The sequence below is a fragment of the Lissotriton helveticus genome, chromosome 8 (assembly GCF_964261635.1).
Source record: "Lissotriton helveticus chromosome 8, aLisHel1.1, whole genome shotgun sequence".
NCBI classification, from domain to species: Eukaryota; Metazoa; Chordata; class Amphibia; order Caudata; family Salamandridae; genus Lissotriton; species Lissotriton helveticus.
The window spans coordinates 1,730,232,159-1,730,251,961 of record NC_136069.1 but is presented as its reverse complement, the minus strand read 5'-3'; the positions used below and the strand labels follow the sequence as shown (position 1 = coordinate 1,730,251,961).

Here is a 19,803-nt window from a genome sequence, read left to right as displayed (position 1 = left end):
CCAGTTATTCCCTCTTTAACGACACTACCTCCTTTAGGGAAACATTTTCAGTCCAAAAGAGACAGACAGAGCAGGGAGGATGGGCTGTGCCCCATAAGGGCCTATTCTGTGTAAGAGAAAAGGGCAAGGGTCAGAAAATGGGAGACAGTGAGTGTAATAAGACATACACTCTACCTGATCTGAACTTCCCAACGATGACCACCGCCCCCAACACTTACTTTATTTGTGGACCTCACGCACGTACTTGGCTACCCCAAGGCTGGTCCGGGAAGTGCTACATTGCATTTCTCCTCCCCCCTACCTACACCGCCCCAGCAGATTATCATCTAAGTGACCCTACGACCGTAATTAATAGACGGCGAAGGGGGGCCATAGATGCCGAAGACACAGCGGATCAAGAGGCTGGCGATTTCTTCAAGGGAATCATCCCTTTCTGGGGGCCCATGATCAACAGCCGCCACATAAGACAACTGACTCGTGTAGTCCAGGGAGTCATAAACGAAACAGCCGGTGCATTAAGCAACATCACTGCTGAGATGGCTGCCGATAGACTCATGACGTTGCAGAACCGCATGGTCCTAGATATTATATTGGCAGACCGTGGTGGCGTATTTGAACTGATCGGATTCAGCTGCTGTATATATTTCAGATAATGCACCCTCAGTGTATTCTGCCATTTCCTGCATTCATGTACTTTCCAAGAAACTAGACGCAGACACGGCTGCCTGGTCCCTGACGGGATGGCTCTGGGGCCTCCTGTCCTCATGGGGATGGAAGATCCTTACAATAGTAGGTCTTGCTCTAGCCATTCTCTTCACCTGTTGCCTCTGTATTCAGTGTGGCCCAGCCCTCTATAGTTTCTGTATCACTGCCTGCATTCCCAGACCCCATTCCAGAAAGAAAGAGAAGGAAAGGATCATGTTACAGGAACAAGTGGACAACCTAATGAGTATAGAGGTAGATTAAGAGAAAAAGAATCTTAAAAGGGTATATTATGGGACAAGGAGGGAATGTGTTAAATGGTTATTTTTCGTAGTTTATGTCCCATTATACACCCTCTCTTTCACGTCCCGAGCTCATCATGTCGGTAACTAGAAAACCCGGTCACGCAAACATAAAGTTGCACACACGCACTTCTTCCTCTAATTACAACCGTACATTCCTATGGTCAGGCCAATTCCGAGAACAAGCCCCCCATTTTCAACCACATCCCTATGGTCGAGCCGATTCCGAGAAATAAGCCCCGTTTGCTAAGACACGACAACCAATTCCGAGAAGCAAAGCCCCCGATTGATGAAACGTGACAACAGACATCCTGTCACGACCATCTCTCTCTCTTATCTAAGGAACCAGCCTAGGGTTATTTCTCAACATTCTGCTTCTCTCGTGACTTCCTCTTTTATCATGACACAGCTTCATCTCCTCTGACATGACTTCTGTTTAATTGCAACATAAGACACGTGCCTTCATTAAAGGGAAGCTCCTTCCTCTTTTTCTATGTCAGAAATGTATAAATACCATGTTTTCATTGAATAAAGTAGAGACCATTCCCGAGCCTCCTTAGGTGACGGAGCTCTCCCTTAACTCGAGTTACTGAATAAAGACCCTGAATTCGAACCACCACGGACTCTGCTCTTCATACTTGACCTTATTGATATTATAGAAATTCCGATCAAGGTAAATTACTAAAATATTTACCACACCTTCCCCTTCTGCACTTGACTGGGCACACCATAGATGATATCAGGATTGAGGCCCTCTCAACATGGTCATCTCCTATCTACCTACTCGGTAGACTCCACTAGACATGTCAATCCCTGTGACATGACCTCTTCGTCTATTTTTACCAGCTATAGATCTCCTAGATTCCACAGCGGTACTCCCACACCACCTCCATCTAGATGAACAGCATGCCACCTCGAACATGTCAACTCAGTGCACAGCCTCATTGTTGTAATGAACTACAACTGGGCATAGAGACCCGTCAGTACCCCTGAAGTTAATAGATTCATTAAACAATGTGTTCACTTTCTTCTTTTCATTATGTTTACACCTGTTAAATCCAAGGTGCTTCTCTTACACTCCAAGATCTGATGTAAAGGGATCATGACAACAAGGGTAGGATGGGAATTCCAGGACTTAACTGTTATTTTCTCTCTTTTTCTCCCCCCCACTCTTCAGATACTCTCCCTCACAGCCGCAGTGAACAGCAACGCGGCCCTCCACATCTAATTTGGGGGTAGGTCTTCCATTTTAATTTCATGACATCACAATTTGTAGCGTTTCCAACACCATGTGCTACAACTAACACAGCGTTTCTGCCTTACTGGTTAGACATGAGACGTGGCTGTTTGACACATCAATCACGAGCTATCCCACACACCCCCCTCACAAATTCGGTGCCTTGAACAACCGGCCTCACACTGACCGACCTGCATGTGAAATTTGCATGTACGTCGAAAGTACAGCTCAAAAGTCCCCGCTTTAATTTCGTATCAGTAGTACCTGATACATAGATGTTGTCTATCATCACCATCACTGCACTGTCCAAGCCACAAGATAAATATATCAGTAGTGTTTGTGCCTTAACTCCCACGCATTTGACACTGCACAGCTAACTGATATTGACACCACCCCTTGTGACTTTCACCGCACAGGGAGCTGCGCAGCTTATGCGGGTTTGTTTGCTCATTGGCAATATGTCTACCTGGGCATTCCTCACTAAGCATGCACACCGGTATACGTGTGGACGGGAATATCATACCACGAGCACATTTGAGTCCTAGTGAGTGCCAGCATTAAAATGTGTTCCACATTGGAATTTTACATGGTTGCATGTCTTTCTCTTTTTTTATATCACTAGGTTGGGCAAAGGAACTTGAAGTACATGTTCTTCTAGCGCTGAGACGCATCAACACCTGATTATAGGTATTACAGGTGTACAGGGGTCCTTTTTGTACCTGATCCCTGGTCATTTTCTACTCTATATATTTTTTATTCACCCTTTTTGGTCCTGACGAAGTGCCCTTGGATCCCTTATGGACCGTTCCAATGCACGGAACATGTTGACCCTATTCTTTTTCATACACCCTCACGGATACTGAGAGCAGCGGGAAGACATGTATCCCCCTCTACATTTGTTTCCAAGAGGAGCTCCACATCTGTTCTATTTTTAACCTTATCATCCGGACCCCCGAATAAAACTAGGTTCTAGGTACTGGCTGGAAAATTTAACTCACTCACTGTTCCAGGCGCACACACCTGCATGCACAACTGCGGCGTCTCCTTAAAAGATCTCTGATAAAGACCCCTCTTGCAGGGCCCGCGGGGGACAGCAGCGCCACCCCCACGAGGAGCAACGCCAGATGATGAAGCATGACACTCGCAAGGGTGTGTGAAGGCACTATGTTCAAAAGGAGGTGTTAGAAATGGGATCCCTGGCTGGCCAGGGCTTGCGCCAAAGTCAGTCAGAGACCACCACTCCCAAGTCAGGGCAAGGGAGTTACACGCCAAGATAACCCCTGCTCACCCTCTAGGTAACGTGGCGCGAGCAGCAAGGCTAAACTTGGAGGCGATGTGAGTTAAGTATTTGCGCACGCACCCCAGCAACAACCCCCAAGGTCCACCACAAAGGAAACTCTACACAAGGTCATCCCGCTGCTTAAGAAGCCTGGCCTGGACCCTAAGGCCCCTGTCAACTATCGGCCTATCTCTCTGCTGCCGGCTCTTACGAAGGTTGTTGAGAAGCACGTGCAGACGGTGCTCTCCAACTTTCTAGAGTCGAATGAGATTCTGCATGCCACCCAGTCAGGTTTTCGCCCGGGTCTTAGTACGGAGACTGCGCTCCTCGAGGTCTCCGAAACAATCACGGGGATCTTGGATTCAGGGGGCAAAGCCATGCTGGTGATGTTGGACTTGTCGGCGGCTTTTGACACCGTTCCCCATGATGGTCTTCTCACAAGACTCCATGAGATAGGACTTCGGGGAACGGTGTTCAGCTGGTTTTCTTCTTTTCTAGCTGGCCGCCGGCAAACGGTCTGGGCCGCTCCAGATTCCGCCGTGATGCCGCCTCTGGGAGTCGGGGTCCCTCAGGGCTCTATCTTGAGCCCGACCCTCTTTAATATCTTCATGACCCCTTTGGCGGCATTGGCGGAGTCGTTTGGGGCCCGGATCGTATCTTATGCCGACGATACCCAGCTCCTCTTCTCTTGTAAGAGAGGAGAGGACTTTGAGGGGGAGAGTATCCGGGATTGCCTTGGGGCTGTGTTTCAATGGTTCCATCTACACAGCCTCAAGTGCAATCCCGATAAGTCTGAGGTACTCTTCTTCGGGTGCGATATGGAACCAGAGTGGCAGGCCTGGTGGCCCATTAATATGTCCCCCCCTTTGTGTTCATCCCAACTGGCTAAGAACTTGGGTGTGAAGATGGACACGGGGTTAACAATGAAGGCCCAGATTCTCGGAGTGTCGGGTATGTGTTTCGGCCTCCTGAGGATGCTACGGAGGTTTCTTCCCCTACTATCGGAGGAGCACAGGAGGCTGACCGTGCAGGCCCTGATAGGCTCCAGGTTGGATTATTCTAACGTTCTATACCTGGGCCTGCCAGAGTACCTGTTACAGCGGCTGCAAGTTGTGCAGAACGCTGCGGCGCGAGCAATCTACGGATTGAACAGACGTGCCAGTGCCACGGCTCTGCTCCAGACCTTGCACTGGCTTCCAATCCGTAAGCGGATCGCCTTTAAGACCTTAACTCTGACTTACAAAGCTCTTCATGCGACGGGGGCTAAGTATCTCCAGAGGAGACTCGCCTTCTACCAACCGGCGCGCTCTCTGAGGTCAGAATCCTTACTTCTGGCGACCGTTCCACGAGTGAAGCGAGCACGCCTGGGAGGTCGCTCCTTTGGATTGCTGGCGCCCCAACTGTGGAACTCTCTGCCCCTGTCACTTCGGGGAGCCACTAGTTTATTAGCCTTCAGAAAGGACCTTAAAACGTGGTTATTCTCACAGTAGGCCCCCTGTGTGTTTTTTTTTTTCTCTGTATCTGTAATTCTCTCTTTTTAATGTGTTATGTTAGTTTTACTGCAGCCTTCGTTAATTAAAAGCGCCGGGACACTCTTTTTGAGTAGCCGTGCGCTCTACAAGAGCCATTTTAACATAACATAACATAACATAAAAATAGCCTTTGTATTACACCAAAACACATTAGATGAAAACACACACTTTACAATGTGCCAGAGGCACGGGCAGAATTTACAGGGGATATGTACAAGACAGGGCCACCTGGACCACTGTCAGGGATCAGCACTTTTAGAAGTAACACTTTTTGAATATAAAACATAGAATGTAAAATCACTGTAGCACAAAATAGCACACAACCAGTAATCACTGGTAACCAGGACCTCACTAGCACCACCTGCACTAGGAGAAAAACAACCACCTAAGTATCACAATACCTGTAGGGGTGTAAGAACATGGCACATGACGCATTAAAACACATTCAGAGGTGCAGGAGGGGAAAACACATGATGCATCAACAATACATTTAGAGGTGTAGCAATAACAATTGCGCAGTAATCACATTGGCACATAAATCATAAATGCGCCAGAATCACTTTAGCCACAACCTGTGGCAGTCCCTAGGCCAACTGGCCTCTCTGGGGCTAGGACGCCCTGTGTCCCAGTGTCAGGGTCCTAAACGTGGCAGCTGTCCATGAAGTGCTGGGCAGCTGGAGATAAATTGGTGGGGCCAATGTTGGAGCCTCCCAAGCTCTGAACAATTACACTGTCCCCCTGAGCCTCTCAGGGCTCTAAACAAATGTGGCACCAACGTTGGAGTCCCCCCTCTGGGGACTTGAAATCAATGAATGCCCCTTGAGCCTCTCTGGGCTCCTGAACAACCGTGGCGCTTTTGAGCCTCTCTGGGCTCGTGAAACAAGTAGCGCCTGGAGCCTTCTGTGGAGTACTCCCTCTGGGGACTCAAGAGAAACAACTGCCCCCGGAGATGCTGGAGTGGCCCTCTGCCAACTGGAGCCTCTCAACGGTGAAAGGAAAACTGCCCCCGGAGCCTCGTGGCTCCAACAAACAAATGCCGCCTTGGATCGTGGAGCCTCGACAGGCTCTGGCAGCAACTGCGGCGTGGGTGGGGGCCCCTCTCTCTGGGGAACTCAAGGGGGGAAAGTGCCTCGGAGACCTCGAGGGCTCTGCCTCTCAGCGTGCTCCCTCCCGGTCACTCACCGGCTGTCTTCTGGTGCTGCTCTTCTGCAAAGGCGGCGTCCTCCTTCTCACCGGCAGCTGCGGAGCTTCTCTTTACCGGTTACCACGGGGCTCTCCCTCAGTCCTGGGAGCCCCGTGGAAGGCGCCGGCAGCAGGACTCTTCCTCCCTCCTTCTCAGGGCGAGTGCACCGGGGCGCAGGGTAGTCTCCTGCCTGCTCCGGTGCTCAGAACAGCCACGGCTCTTCCGTGGGAGGCGGGGTAGGCTCCCCCCCTACTTCCGGTTCCGGTCATCCCAGAGGCCCGCCCCGGGCCCGCCTGACTTCCTGGTCGGGCGTTGGGCGGCGGCAGGGACGATTTTGCGCTATTTACGGGGCAAATGCCAGGTGGGCACCGGCTCCTTTAAAATGACAATAAATCGAGGTGGGCACTCGATATTAGGCCGGCAAAGTCCCTGGCAGGGTGGGCACCTGCCAGGGGACTTTAAGATCGGCAAAAACTGGTCAAACGCCGGGTGGGCACCGGCGAAGCACCAGGGAGGCGCTCTCAAGCACTACAAGCCAAATAAAGCGCTCTTAAGCGCTAGAAGCAAAACAAAGCGCTCTCAAGCGCTAGGGGGCAAGAACAGAGCTCCAGCAAAGTTCTGCAGGTGGGCAGGGGGGCAAGGCTGGGCCCAGAGCCAGCTCACTGGGTCTCCAGGCAGGGATACAGTCCAAGTGGCGGTCCTCCTGGCCCCAGCAACAGCAGCAGCCCCCTCAGGCAGGATCCTGGCAGAGAACATTTTGTTAGGGGACACAGCCCCTTCTTATACTAGTAAATCCTTTGTCTGTAGGTGCAGGGTGGGGGAGAAACCAGTCACAGCTGGTTTTGGAGCACCCTTGATGGGCCCAACCACCCTTTTCATTCACTGGCAGGGCTAGGGTCATTAGACGCACCACAGGGGGGCGGAGCCAGCATTATGTGGGGGAAACCCAGCCCCATCAGGAACCAGGTGCAGCCCTCCCCTCACATCAGCATGCTGATCTCAGCACTCACCACTGGGCAGACCCATCCAGACATCCTGGAGCCTGGCATCCCAGCCAGCTCCAGCAAATCACACTCTAGCACCCTCACAGCACACCTACAGCCATGTCTAGAAGTGGTACTTCAACACTAGACACATTCATGCCGCATACATCATCTCGCAGCATTCAATCACACGAGTCCGCACATACCAGACTCGAGCCTGTACATCCCACGCATCAGAATTTACCAGGGACACATACATTCCCCATGCATTCCTATGGGAGGGCAGGCCTATCTCACCACATTCACTCAAAGTGCGCACGCAATTTCCACTGGGACACAGTGAAAGTGCGCAGAGACCCAAAAATTACCATCACCAGGTCACCATTAAAAGCAAAAAGTCTAGGGGTGAACCTGCCAGAAGGGCCAAGTCCAACAGGAGGAATTCCCCCACACTCTAGAACATCCCAACTCTACTTAGACAGACAACTCTAACACATATGTGCAAACCAGAATAGGTTGCCACTCGCTTTTTCTTTAGGAACAGTTACCCCTCAGTGTATACCGCGTCAGTTCTTGGGAGCAATGGTACTGGACCTGTTTTCTTTCTAATAGCTCCCCGTCCCCTCTCTCTACAGTGTGTTGTGCTGCCAGGCTCGACCTAAAAATGTAGTTCACTAATGTGGAGCCGTGAAAGGATACAAAGGAAAACAATAACGTTACTTTTTATCGTTTTGTTTTCACACTGCTCGCAAAGCAGTGGGGTGACGCTCCTCCGTGTTAGCAGGGAGCCACCACTGAGCAGGTCACTGACAACAGACAGATACTAGCTGACCATAGATGTGACCTAAAGAGCCGCCATCCTTTCTGTAAGAGGTGTGGGCTAGAGTGGAAGCTAACAGGCCCCATGCCAAGCCGGGTTGGAGGAATTAGTAGCCCATCAGGCACATACCGTCGTGGCCAGAGGTAACGCAGGAGTCTCGAGGGGATAGCCGGCTCGGCCTCACATCCTACTGTGCTTTGTAGGTGACAGACACTTCACTGGATGCAAGATCACAGCGGGTCTCTGTACAGGCTGCAGTGAAACTATCAATGTCTCATCGTCAGAGAAGCGGGATCTTCACAACCGTCCGGGGGCATCACTGCACCTACAGTCTTCTCCACAGTCAAACAGCACATTCATCAATGCGTGGGCCAATGGTTTACATTTCCTGACCGGTCTCACTGTGAGTAAGACCCTCAGCCGAGCTGAGGCTTCCTTATTTGGGGCAGACCTAGTCTCGTCTGATCAGACCCCTTCTCCAGCCCTGGATTTGCGCGAGAGTGGTTTTATAAACATGCCAGATGGGAACAAACAGAGCTCAGATTGGCCTCCTTCCTGCTAATTGGACTTTCTTCTATTAAATACATTGATATTTTTTGAGGTTTAGTTTTATTAGAGGCCATACCTTCATTGTGAAGGTGGGTGGCAGATTCCAAGTGATCCTTTGACCTTTCGGAAGGTGTACTGCAACGACTCATTTATGACGGTGGTGAGGGGTGGAGATGCAGTTCCGTCCTATGGTCGTCCATTGGTATCATATGCCGATGACACCCAATTTATCACCTCGGTAGCCGCGGAACATCCTTCTAAAGTGGCATGCCTTATACCATGCCTCTTGGCAGTGTCCACTTGGATTTACAACTGCTTTCCTTCACTGGATGGCTGTAAAACCGAGGCCATGATCATAGGTGACAACCCTCGTTGTCAGGCACCAAACTACAGGCCTGATAGCTTTGGAGCCCGGCCGAAGCCTAAATCCTCGGTCAAGAACTTAGGGATCTGCGTTGATGGCAAATTGTCTTTTGAAGAACAAGTCAGGAAACCAGCAGCAGGCTGTTTAACATCTTGAGATCCATCAGAAAGTTATTGGGAATTCTACTTATTACTTCCCAAGGAACTGTTGTTCATGCTTTAGTGACCTCGCGTCTGGGCTACAGTAACGCACTTTACTTAGGTGCCTCACGATCCACGCTACAAAGGTTACAGTTTGCCCAAAACATGGCAGTAGGCCCGCTGAAGAGGGAGCCTAAGCATCCCTCCACCTTCAAGTTATTTGGCAAACTCCGTTGGCTCACAGTAAAAAAGTGTTCAATTAAAAGTGCTGCGTAGCACATATTGTATATTCCACAGCACAGGCCCAATCTTACTATGCCGTCGTGTTCAGCCTTATGAGCCATTAAGATCCGTAAGACCCTCTAATGCACTGCATGCAAAGATTACGAAAATTCATAAAAGACATTGTAGGCAGTCTTTTATTTACCCGGCAGTCAACCTTTGGAATTCCCTTCTCATAAAAACTTTTCAGTTCCCCTGATGAACTCCGCTTCAGGAAGTCCCTCAAGACCTGGCTGCTCAAAAGAGACTGCGGCCGCCCGCGGCGCACACAGTGGGACCCTTAAGAGGGCGGCCCCCTGGTGCCGCTTCAGGCACCCCCTTCCACTTGTCGCTTGGACCTCTTCCTCTGGGATCCCCCCCCCCCCTTGGGTCTGGCGCCTCTACGGCGTCATTTCTGGTGCGCTGTGGGATGGAGACAGGTATTTATACCTGCCCCCACCCACAAGCCACCCTCTTTGTCCCCCGCTGGACACGCTGCCGGCGTGAGGGCTGGGCTAGTGAATTGAAATTATTAATGTATTCATTTGTGTTGCAGGCGGAGTTACAGGGCGATACGGAGGCTGATTGTTATGAGGAGTATCCTTTCAGCAGCACAATAAGGTGTATTATGGCAAAATCCCAGGAGTCTTTACAGCAGGACCCTGGTCGAGAACGACGGCGCGCGCGCTAGTCCTTCGGGCGGTTGTGAGCCTGAGCAACCGGGGGCTTGCCTGGTTACACTCCGCCCCTAAATAGGCATGAGTAAAAGGTATGGACTAGGGGTCTATGGTATGTAAGGGGGATACCCCCCATATAAATGTTAGCACCGACTGGGTTGGCCACAGTGCAGTTTGCCTCATCAGATGGGCACGGCAGCTTAGGTTAGTCACTGCTGCCTGCCCTTGGATTGCCCATAAGTTAACCCACCAAGATGGCGGACTCCTTGTATGTAATAAACCTGCAGCAAACTTTCTCCAACAAAAAACTTGTGTGGACTGTTTATTTTGCACAGTGCGACTAATTGCTGCTGAGCCGGGGGGTTGCCGGTATCGGCACTATGGGTCGGGACGTTGGAATCTGGTTCATCTCTCTGCCTTCTAGCGCCAGGAAATCCTGGGCAGCTGTGTGCTTTAGAAATGCCAATAGACAACAAGCAGTTGCAATGCAATAGGTCTCGCATTAGGAAAGTGTGAGCTATTGGTATTGTAAATGACTTTTTTTTATATGTGTTGGCTTTAAAAATATATAAATTAATATCATTGTTATTCACAAAGCCAATAGCTTACACTTTCCTAATGTGAGTCCTATTGGCTATGGCAATGCTTGTTGGTAGCAAGCAAGGACAGTGCTGTTGTGGTGCTGAGTGATGCTGTTGTGGTGATGAGTAATGATGTGGTTGGGCTGAGTGATATGGTGGTGGTGTATTAGAGTGATGTGGTGGTGTCCCTGAGTGATGATGTTGTTGGGCTGAGTGATGTGGTGGTGTATTAGAGTGATGTGGTGGTGTCCCAGTGTGATGTGGTGGTGTCCCAGTGTGATGTGGTGGTGTCCCAGAGTGATGTGGTGGTGTCCCCGAGTGATGTGGTGGTGTCCCCGAGTGATGTGGTGGTGTCCCCAAGTGATGTGGTGGTGTTCCGGAGTGATGTGGTGGTGCCCCTGAGTGATGTGGTGGTGCCCCTGAGTGATGTGGTGGTGCCCCTGAGTGATGTGGTGGTGTTCCTGAGTGATGTGGTGGTGTCCCTGAGTGATGTGGTGGTGTCCCTGAGTGATGTTGGGGTGTCCCTGAGTGATGTGGTGGTGTTCCTGAGTGATGTGGTGGTGCCCCTGAGTGATGTGGTGGTGTCCCTGAGTGATGTGGCGGGGTCCCTGAGTGATGTGGTGGTGTTCCTGAGTGATGTGGTAGTGTCCCTTAGTGATGTGGTGGTGTCCCTGAGTGATGTGGTGGTGCCCCTGAGTGGTACCCCTGAGTGATGTGGTGGTGTCCCCGAGTAATGTGGTGGTGTCCCCGAGTGTTGTGGTGGTGTCCCTGAGTGATGTGGTGGTGTCTCCGAGTGATGTGGTGCTGCCCTTGAGTGATGCAGTGGTGTTCCTGAGTGATGTGGTGGTGTCTCCGAGTGACGTGGTGGTGTCCCCGAGTGATGTGGTGGTGCCCCTGAGTGATGTGGTGGTGTTCCTGAGTGATGTGGTGGAGTCCCTGAGTGATGATGTGGTTGGGCTGAGTGATGTGGTGGTGTATTAGAGTTATATGGTGGTGTCCCAGAGTGATGTGGTGGTGCCCCAGTGTGATGTGGTGGTGTCCCAGAGTGATGTGGTGGTGTCTCTCAGAGTGATGTGGTGGTATCCCAGAGTTATGTGGGTGTCCCATAGTGATGTTGGTGTCCCAGAGTGATGTTGTGGTGTCCCCGAGTGATAAAAGGATGGTGTCTCAGTGATGTGGTTGTGTCCCCGAGTGATGTGGTGGTGTCCCTGAGTGATGTGGTGGTGTTCCGGAGTGATGTGGTGGTGCCCCTGAGTGATGTGGTGGTGCCCCTGAGTGATGTGGTGGTGTTTCTGAGTGAAGTGGTGGTGTCCCTGAGTGATGTTGTGGTGTCCCTGAGTGATGTTGGGGTGTCCCTGAGTGATGTGGTGGTGTCCCTGAGTGATGTGGTGGTGCCCCTGAGTAATGTGGTGGTGTCCCTGAGTGATGTGGTAGAGTCCCTGAGTGATGTGGTGGTGTTCCTGAGTGATGTGGTAGTGTCCCTTAGTGATGTGGTGGTGCCCCTGAGTGGTGCCCCTGAGTGATGTGGTGGTGTCCCCGAGTAATGTGGTGGTGTCCCCGAGTGATGTGGTGGTGTCCCTGAGTGATGTGGTGGTGTCTCGGAGTGATGTGGTGGTGCCCCTGAGTGATGTGGTGGTGTTCCTGAGTGATGTGGTGGTGCCCCTTAGTGATGTGGTGGTGTTCCTGAGTGATGTGGTGGTGTCCCTGAGTGATGTGGTGGTGCCCCTAAGTGATGTGCTGGTCTCCCTCAGTGATGTGGCGGTGTCCCTGAGTGATGTGGTGGTGTCCCTGAGTGATGTGGTGGTGTCCCTGAGTGGTGTGATGGTGTCCCGAGTGATGTGGTGGTGTCCCCGAGTGATGTGATGGTGTCCCCAAGTGATGTGGTGGTGTCTACGAATGATGTGGTGGTGTCCTAGAGTGATGTGGTGGTGCCCCTGAGTGATGTGGTGGTGTCCCTGAGTGATGTGGTGGTGTCCCTGAGTGATGTGGTGGTGTCCTAGAGTGATGTGGTGGTGTACCTGAGTGATGTGGTGGTGCCCCTGAGTGGTGTCTCTGAGTGATGTGGTGGTGTTCCTGAGTGATGTGGTGGTGCCCCTGAGTGGTGTGATGGTGTCCCCGAGTGATGTGATGGTGTCCCCGAGTGATGTGGTGGTGTCCCCGAGTGATGTGGTGGTGTCCCAGAGTGATGTGGTGGTGCCCCTGAGTGATGTGGTGGTGTCCCTGAGTGATGTGGTGGTGTCCCTGAGTGATGTGGTGGTGTCCCTGAGTGGTGTGATGGTGTCCCCGAGTGATGTGGTGGTGTCCCCGAGTGATGTGATGGTGTCCCCAAGTGATGTGGTGGTGTCTACGAATGATGTGGTGGTGTCCCAGAGTGATGTGGTGGTGCCCCTGAGTGATGTGGTGGTGTCCCTGAGTGATGTGGTGGTGTCCCTGAGTGATGTGGTGGTGTCTCTGAGTGATGTGGTGGTGTACCTGAGTGATGTGGTGGTGCCCCTGAGTGGTGTCTCTGAGTGATGTGGTGGTGTTCCTGAGTGATGTGGTGGTGCCCCTGAGTGGTGTGATGGTGTCCCCGAGTGATGTGGTGGTGTCCCAGAGTGATGTGGTGGTGCCCCTGAGTGATGTGGTGGTGTTCCTGAGTGATGTGGTGGTGTCCCTGAGTGGTGTGATGGTGTCCCAGTGGGATGTGGTGATGCCCCTGAGTGGTGTAATGGTGTCCCCGAGTGATGTGGTGGTGTCCCCAAGTGATGTGGTGGGGTCCCCGAGTGATGTGGTGATGTCCCAGAGTGATGTTGTGGTGTCCCTTTATGGTGTGATGGTGCCCCCGAGGGATGTGGTGGTGCCCCTGAGTGATGTGGTGGTGTCCCTGAGTGATGTGGTGGTGTACCTGAGTGATGTGGTGGTGCCCCTGAGTGGTGTCTTTGAGTGATGTGGTGGTGTTCCTGAGTGATGTGGTGGTGCCCCTGAGTGGTGTGATGGTGTCCCTGAGTGATGTGATGGTGTCCCGGAGTGATGTGGTGGTGTCCCGAGTGATGTGGTGGTGTTCCAGAGTGATGTGGTGGTGCCCCTGAGTGATGTGGTGGTGTCCCTGAGTGATGTGGTGGTGTCCCTGAGTGATGTGGTGGTACCCCTGAGTGGTGTCTCTGAGTGATGTGGTGGTGTTCCTGAGTGATGTGGTGGTGTCCCTGATTGGTGTGATGGTGTCCCAGTGGGATGCGGTGATGCCCCTGAGTGGTGTGATGGTGTCCCCGAGTGATGTGGTGGTGTCCCCGAGTGATGTGGTGGTGTCCCCGAGTGATGTGGTGATGTCCCAGAGTGATGTTGTGGTGTCCCTTTATGGTGTGATGGTGCCCCCGAGGGATGTGGTGGTGCCCCTGAGTGGTGTCCCCGAGTGATGTGGTGGTGCCCCTGAGTGGTGTCCCTGAGTGATGTGGTGGTGTTCCTGAGTGATGTGGTGGTGTCCCTGAGTGATGTGGTGGTGTCCCCGAGTGATGTTGTGGTGTCCCTGAGTGATGTGGTGGTGCCCTTGAGTGGTGTCTCTGAGTGATGTGGTGGTGTCCCTGAATGATGTGGTGGTGTCCCTGAGTGGTGTGATGGTGTCCCCGAGGGATGTGGTGGTGCCCCTGAGTAATGTGATGGTGTCCCAGAGTGATGTGGTGGTGTCCCCGAGTGATGTGGTGGTGTCCCCGAGTGATGTGGTGGTGTCCCAGAGTGATGTGGTGGTGTCCCTGAGTGGTGTGGTGGTGTCCCAGAGTGATGTGGTGGTGTTCCTGAGTGATGTGGTGGTGTCCCTGAGTGGTGTGATGGTCTCCCCGAGGGATGTGGTGGTGCCCCTGAGTGGTGTCCCCGAGGGATGTGGTGGTGCCCCTGAGTGGTGTCCCTGAGTGATGTGGTGGTGTTCCTGAGTGATGTGGTGGTGTCCCCGAGTGATGTGGTGGTGCCCCTGAGTGATGTGGCGGTGCCCCTGAGAGAGTGGGAGAGAAGAGAGCGAGAGAGAAAGCTGGAGAGACTAAGGGAGAGAGAAAGCTTGGGAGAATGGGATGGAGAACATGAGAGAGAAAGAGAGTGAGATAGGAGAGAACGAGAGAGAGGGAGAGAGGAGAGGAAATGAGAGAAAGAAAGAAAATGTGAGAGGGAGACAGGGTAAAAGTGAAAACGATGGAATAATTCTAAGGCTGAGTGAAGAAGTGACAGAAAGGGGGGGCAGTGAGAGAAGGAGAGATAAAGTGAGAGTGGACTGCGAGAGCAAGAAGGAAAGTGGCGAATAATTCAGAGGCTGTGGAATTGAGCAAGAAAGAGACAGATAGAGGCGCACAAAGACAGCACAGGACATCAAAGGAAGGGTGGGAGGGAACCAGCATATGGGGTGTGAGCGATAACGAAAGTTAATTGCTGTAAAAGGGGGAACAGGAAGTGAGGCCGAGCGCGCGCTGGCGAAAGCAGTCTGCTGCTTTCAAGTCCATGTCAGATGCCAGCTTCTTGCTTGAATGCCTCACATGCACTGGCCATAAACCGCATTCCAGAGGTCTTTGTTGGTAGACTTTTCTTTTCCCCTTACTATAATCTAGCATAGCGATTGCTTACGCAATAGCTAGGCTCGACCTAAAAATAGAAATAGGATGCTGTGTCACCCTTTAACCTTTCAGGCAGTGAACAGCAATGACTCACAGATGATGATGCCTGTGATGGAAGGTGGTGGATTCTTTGTGACCTTTGAACTTTCTGGCAGTGAAATGCAGTAATAACAATGACGGTGATGCGAGGTGGAGAATTACGTGTGACCCTATGACCTTTTTAGACAGGGCTGCAGTGACTGACGACTGCTCTGAGAGATGGAGGATCCCTTTGAACTTTCAAGCAGAAAACCGCAGCTATTCACGTTTGACTGCGATGAGAACACATGAGCCTTGCTACCTAGGGTTCCCATGCGTCCCGGATTTGCCCAACTGTCCCAGTTTTTCAACAGTTGTCCCGGCAGATTCCGGAAAAAATTAGCTCATGTCCCGGTTAAGGCACTTTTTTAGTTGTTCTAAAGCAGGGCTAGTAAACAGCTATTATGAGTGAGCAATTGAATTAACAGGTATGATGCTGGTTTAAAAATTACATTTTGTATATTTTCTTAGTGCCACTTCTCTGTTTCTATGAAGATGGGAGCTGTCATTCTTTGCCACTTTATGGATGGAAATCTGTAGTCCTGCCTCTATTTTCGCAAAATGGCCCAGTTTTCGGGTCGCACTATCGAGCCACCCTATTTCGACCTCAATTTGTATGATTCACAAACCTCAACTTTTGTGGAACACAGACCCATTTTAGAGAAAACTAGCCCCTCCCCTTCCTGCTTTAAGAGCCTGCCCCCCTTTCCTGCTGTAAGAGCCGGCCCCTCCCCTTCCTGCTTTAAGAGCCAGCCCCTCCCCTTCCTGCTGTAAGAGTCAGCCCCTCCCTTTAGTGCTGTGATTTCTGGCCCCTCCCCTTCCTGCTGTAAGAGCCAGCCCCTCCCTCTAGTGCTGTAATGGCTGCCCCCCCTTCCTGCTGTAAGAGCCAGTCCCTCCCTTTCCTGCTATAAGAGCTAGTCCCTCCCTTTCCTGCTGTGAGAGCCAGCCCCTCCCCTTCCTGCTGCCCCCCCCTTTCCTGCTGTAAGAGCCGGCCTCATCCCCTCCTGCTCTAAGTGCAGCTCCTCCGCTTCCTGCTCTAAGAGCTAGCCCCTCCCTTTCCTGCTATGAGAGCCTGCCCCCCCCCTTTCCTGCTGTAAGAGTTGGCCTCTTTCTCTCCTGCTGTAAGTGCCGCTCCTCCCCTTTCTGCTCTAAGAGCTAGCCCCTCCCCTTCCTACTATAAAAGACAGCCCCTCCCTTTAGTGCTGTAATAGCTGGCCCCTCCCCTTCCTGCTGTAAGAGCCAGTCCCTCCCCTTCCTGCTGCAAGAGCCGGCCACTTCATGCTGTGAAACTTAGCTCCACCCCTTCCTGCTGTAACTCTCTGTTAGCACTTTGGCCAATCGCTGCTCTTCCTCAGCCCCCCTACTTTATCCATTTGTAGGTGCAGTTTCCTGAACAGAGAGCGCTTTATACAATTTGAGGAGTGGAGGAGGCTTCTGATAAACCTTTCAGTCTCAAGCTGGTGACCATTCTTAACAATACCTACCACAAGGTGGCGCTATAAGTGGGGGTCACATACTGGCCAACATTATACGACCAAGGAGAAGGGATTTCAGGGTTCAACACGATATGAAGCTTAATGATGTCACCACGTAAATATTAAAGAAACACTGAGGCGATCATCATGAGTGGACGTGAAGGTGGCACAGAGCTTCGTAACCGGGGGCGTCAGTAACTCAAAGGGTGGGGAAACATGGGCCACTGCAAGTTGGACCCTGAAGGTACCTTTAAAAATGGGGAATTACGTCTAGGCCCGGCTTCCTGGTAATTACTCATCTTCCTCCAGATTTTAACGAGTTGCTGGCATTGCTCCACCCTTCACAGGCATGTAAAAATTGTTGGGAAGAAAAGCTGAAATCTGTACATGGTAGAGGGCTTCATCTGAAGTGGTGGCCTACTGCCTGAATGGGTAGGGTTGGCCAACATGGAAATGCGCACGTCTCAGGTCCTTCTAATGCACTCCACTTACCTTGCCACCACAAGTCACGATAGACAGAGGCACGCTACTCACCTTGCTACCACAAGTCATGATAGACAGGTGAACGCCACTCACCTCGCCACCACCAATCGCAATAGACAGAGGCACGCAACTCACTTCGCCACCACCAGTCGTAATAGACAGATACACCCCACTCACCTCACCACCACCAGTCGCAATAGACAGATACACACCACTCAGCTCGCCACCCCAAGCCGAGATAGACAGAGGCACACCACTCACCTTGCCACCGCGAGTTGTGATAGACAGGTACACACCACTCACCTCGCCACCACAAGTCGCGATAGACAGGTGAACGCCACTCACCTCGCCACCACCAGTCGCGATAGACAGAGGCACGCCACTCACTTTGACACCACCAGTCGCAATAGACAGATACACACCACTCACGTCGCCACCACCAGTCGCACTAGACAGATACACACCACTCACCTCGCCACCACAAGCAGAGATAGATAGAGGCACACCACTCACCTCGCCACCACAAGTCGTGATAGACAGAGGCACGCCACCCAACTCGCCACCACCAGTCAAGAGGGACAGAGGCATGCCACTCACCTCACTACCACCAGTCATGATAGACAGAGGCACGCCACTCACCTCGCCACCACAGGTTGTGATGGACAGAGGCACACCACTCACCTCGCCACCACCAGGCAAGAGGGACAGAGGCACACCACTCACCTCACCACCACCAGTCAAGAGGGACAGAGGCACGCCACTCACCTCACCACCACCAGTCGCGATAGACAAAGGCACGCCACTCACCTCACCACCACCAGTCGCGATAGACAGAGGCAAGCCACTCACCTCGCCACCACCAGTCGCGATAGACAGAGGCACACCACTCACCTCGCCACCACAAGTAGCGCTAGACAGAGCCACACCACTCACCTCGCCACCACCAGTCGCGATAGACAGAGGCACACCACTCACCTCGCCACCACCAGTCACGATAGACAAAGGCACACCACTCACCTCGCCACCAAAAGTAGCGATAGACACAGGCATGCCACTCACCTCGCCACCACCAGTCGCGATAGACAGAGGCACGCCACTCACCTCACCACCACCAGTCGCTGATAGACAGAGGCAAGCCACTCACCTCGCCACCACCAGTCGCGATAGACAGAGGCACACCACTCACCTCGCCACCACAAGTAGTGCTAGACAGAGGCACTCCACTCACCTCGCCACCACCAGTCGCGATAGACAAAGGCACACCACTCACCTCGCCACCAAAAGTAGCGATAGACACAGGCATGCCACTCACCTCGCCACCACCAGTCGCGATAGACAGAGGCATGCCACTTACCTCACAACCACCAGTCGCGATAGACAGAGGAAAGCCACTCACCTCGCCACCACCAGTCGCGATAGACAGAGGCACACCACTCACCTCGCCACCACCAGTCGCGATAGACAGAGGCACGCCACTCACCTCGCCACCACCAGTCAAGAGAGACAGAGGTACACAACTCATCTCGCCACCACAGGTCGTGATGGACAGAGGCTCGCCACTCATCTTGGCACCACAGGTCGTGATGGACAGAGGCACACCACTCACCTCGCCATCACCAGTCAAGAGGAACAGAGGCACGCCACTCACCTCACCACCACCAGTCGCGATAGACAGAGGCATGCCACTCACCTCGCCACCACAGGTCGTGATGGACAGAGACATGCCACTCACCTTGCCACCATAGGTCGTGATGGACAGATGCATGCCACTCACCTCGCCACCACCAGTCGCGATAGACAGAGGCCCACCACTCACCTCGCCGCCACAAGTAGCGATAGACACAGGCATGCCACTCACCTTGCCACCACCAGTCAAGAGGGACAGAGGCACGCCACTCACCTCGCCACCACAAGTAGCGATAGACACAGGCACGCCACTCACCTCGCCACCACCAGTCAAGAGGGACAGAGGCACACCACTCACCTCGCCACCACAGGTCGTGATGGACAGAGGCATGCCACTCACCTCACCACCACCAGTCGCGATAGACAGAGGCACGCCACTCACCTCGCCACCACCAGTCGCGATAGACAGAGGCACACCACTCACCTCGCCACCACCAGTCAAGAGGGACAGAAGCACGCCACTCACCTCGCCACCACCAGTCAAGAGGGACAGAGGCATGCCACTCACCTCACCACCACCTCGCCACTCACCTCGCCACCACAAGTCGCAATAGACATAGGCACCTACCGGGCACAAGTTTTGGGAAGTGTAAGATCCACTGGCGCAGGGTGGAGTCGCCCATGAGGTAGATCAGCTTCCCCTTCACGCACGGGTCCAGCTCCTCCGCCCGCTCATAAGAAGACATATTGCAGAAGAGCGGCCGCCACACGTTCTGCAAGAAGAAGCCGCTGGGGAATGGAGAGCTCATCCCGGTCCTACATTTGTCTTGAGAAAGCTTTAAAGTTCCTGTTAAAAATCACAACAAAAATGAGAAAATGAAACAATCATGCATTGAAGTTACTGAAAATGTGAGAAACCAGCCCTCCCTCTGTAGGGTGATGGCAGAATATTGTCCAACA

At 52.5% G+C, this 19,803-nt stretch overlaps 1 protein-coding gene across 1 annotated transcript in view; it reads right to left on the bottom strand.

The window, feature by feature from the left end:
- The window catches only part of LOC144773673 (NXPE family member 1-like), a 233,850-nt gene that overhangs the window by 67,558 nt on the left and 146,489 nt on the right, over positions 1-19,803 (bottom strand). Inside the window, exon 5 of the mRNA XM_078658827.1 lies at positions 19,472-19,690. Within this exon, the coding sequence (XP_078514953.1) occupies positions 19,472-19,690 (219 nt within the window). The remainder of the gene's footprint in view (positions 1-19,471; positions 19,691-19,803) is intronic.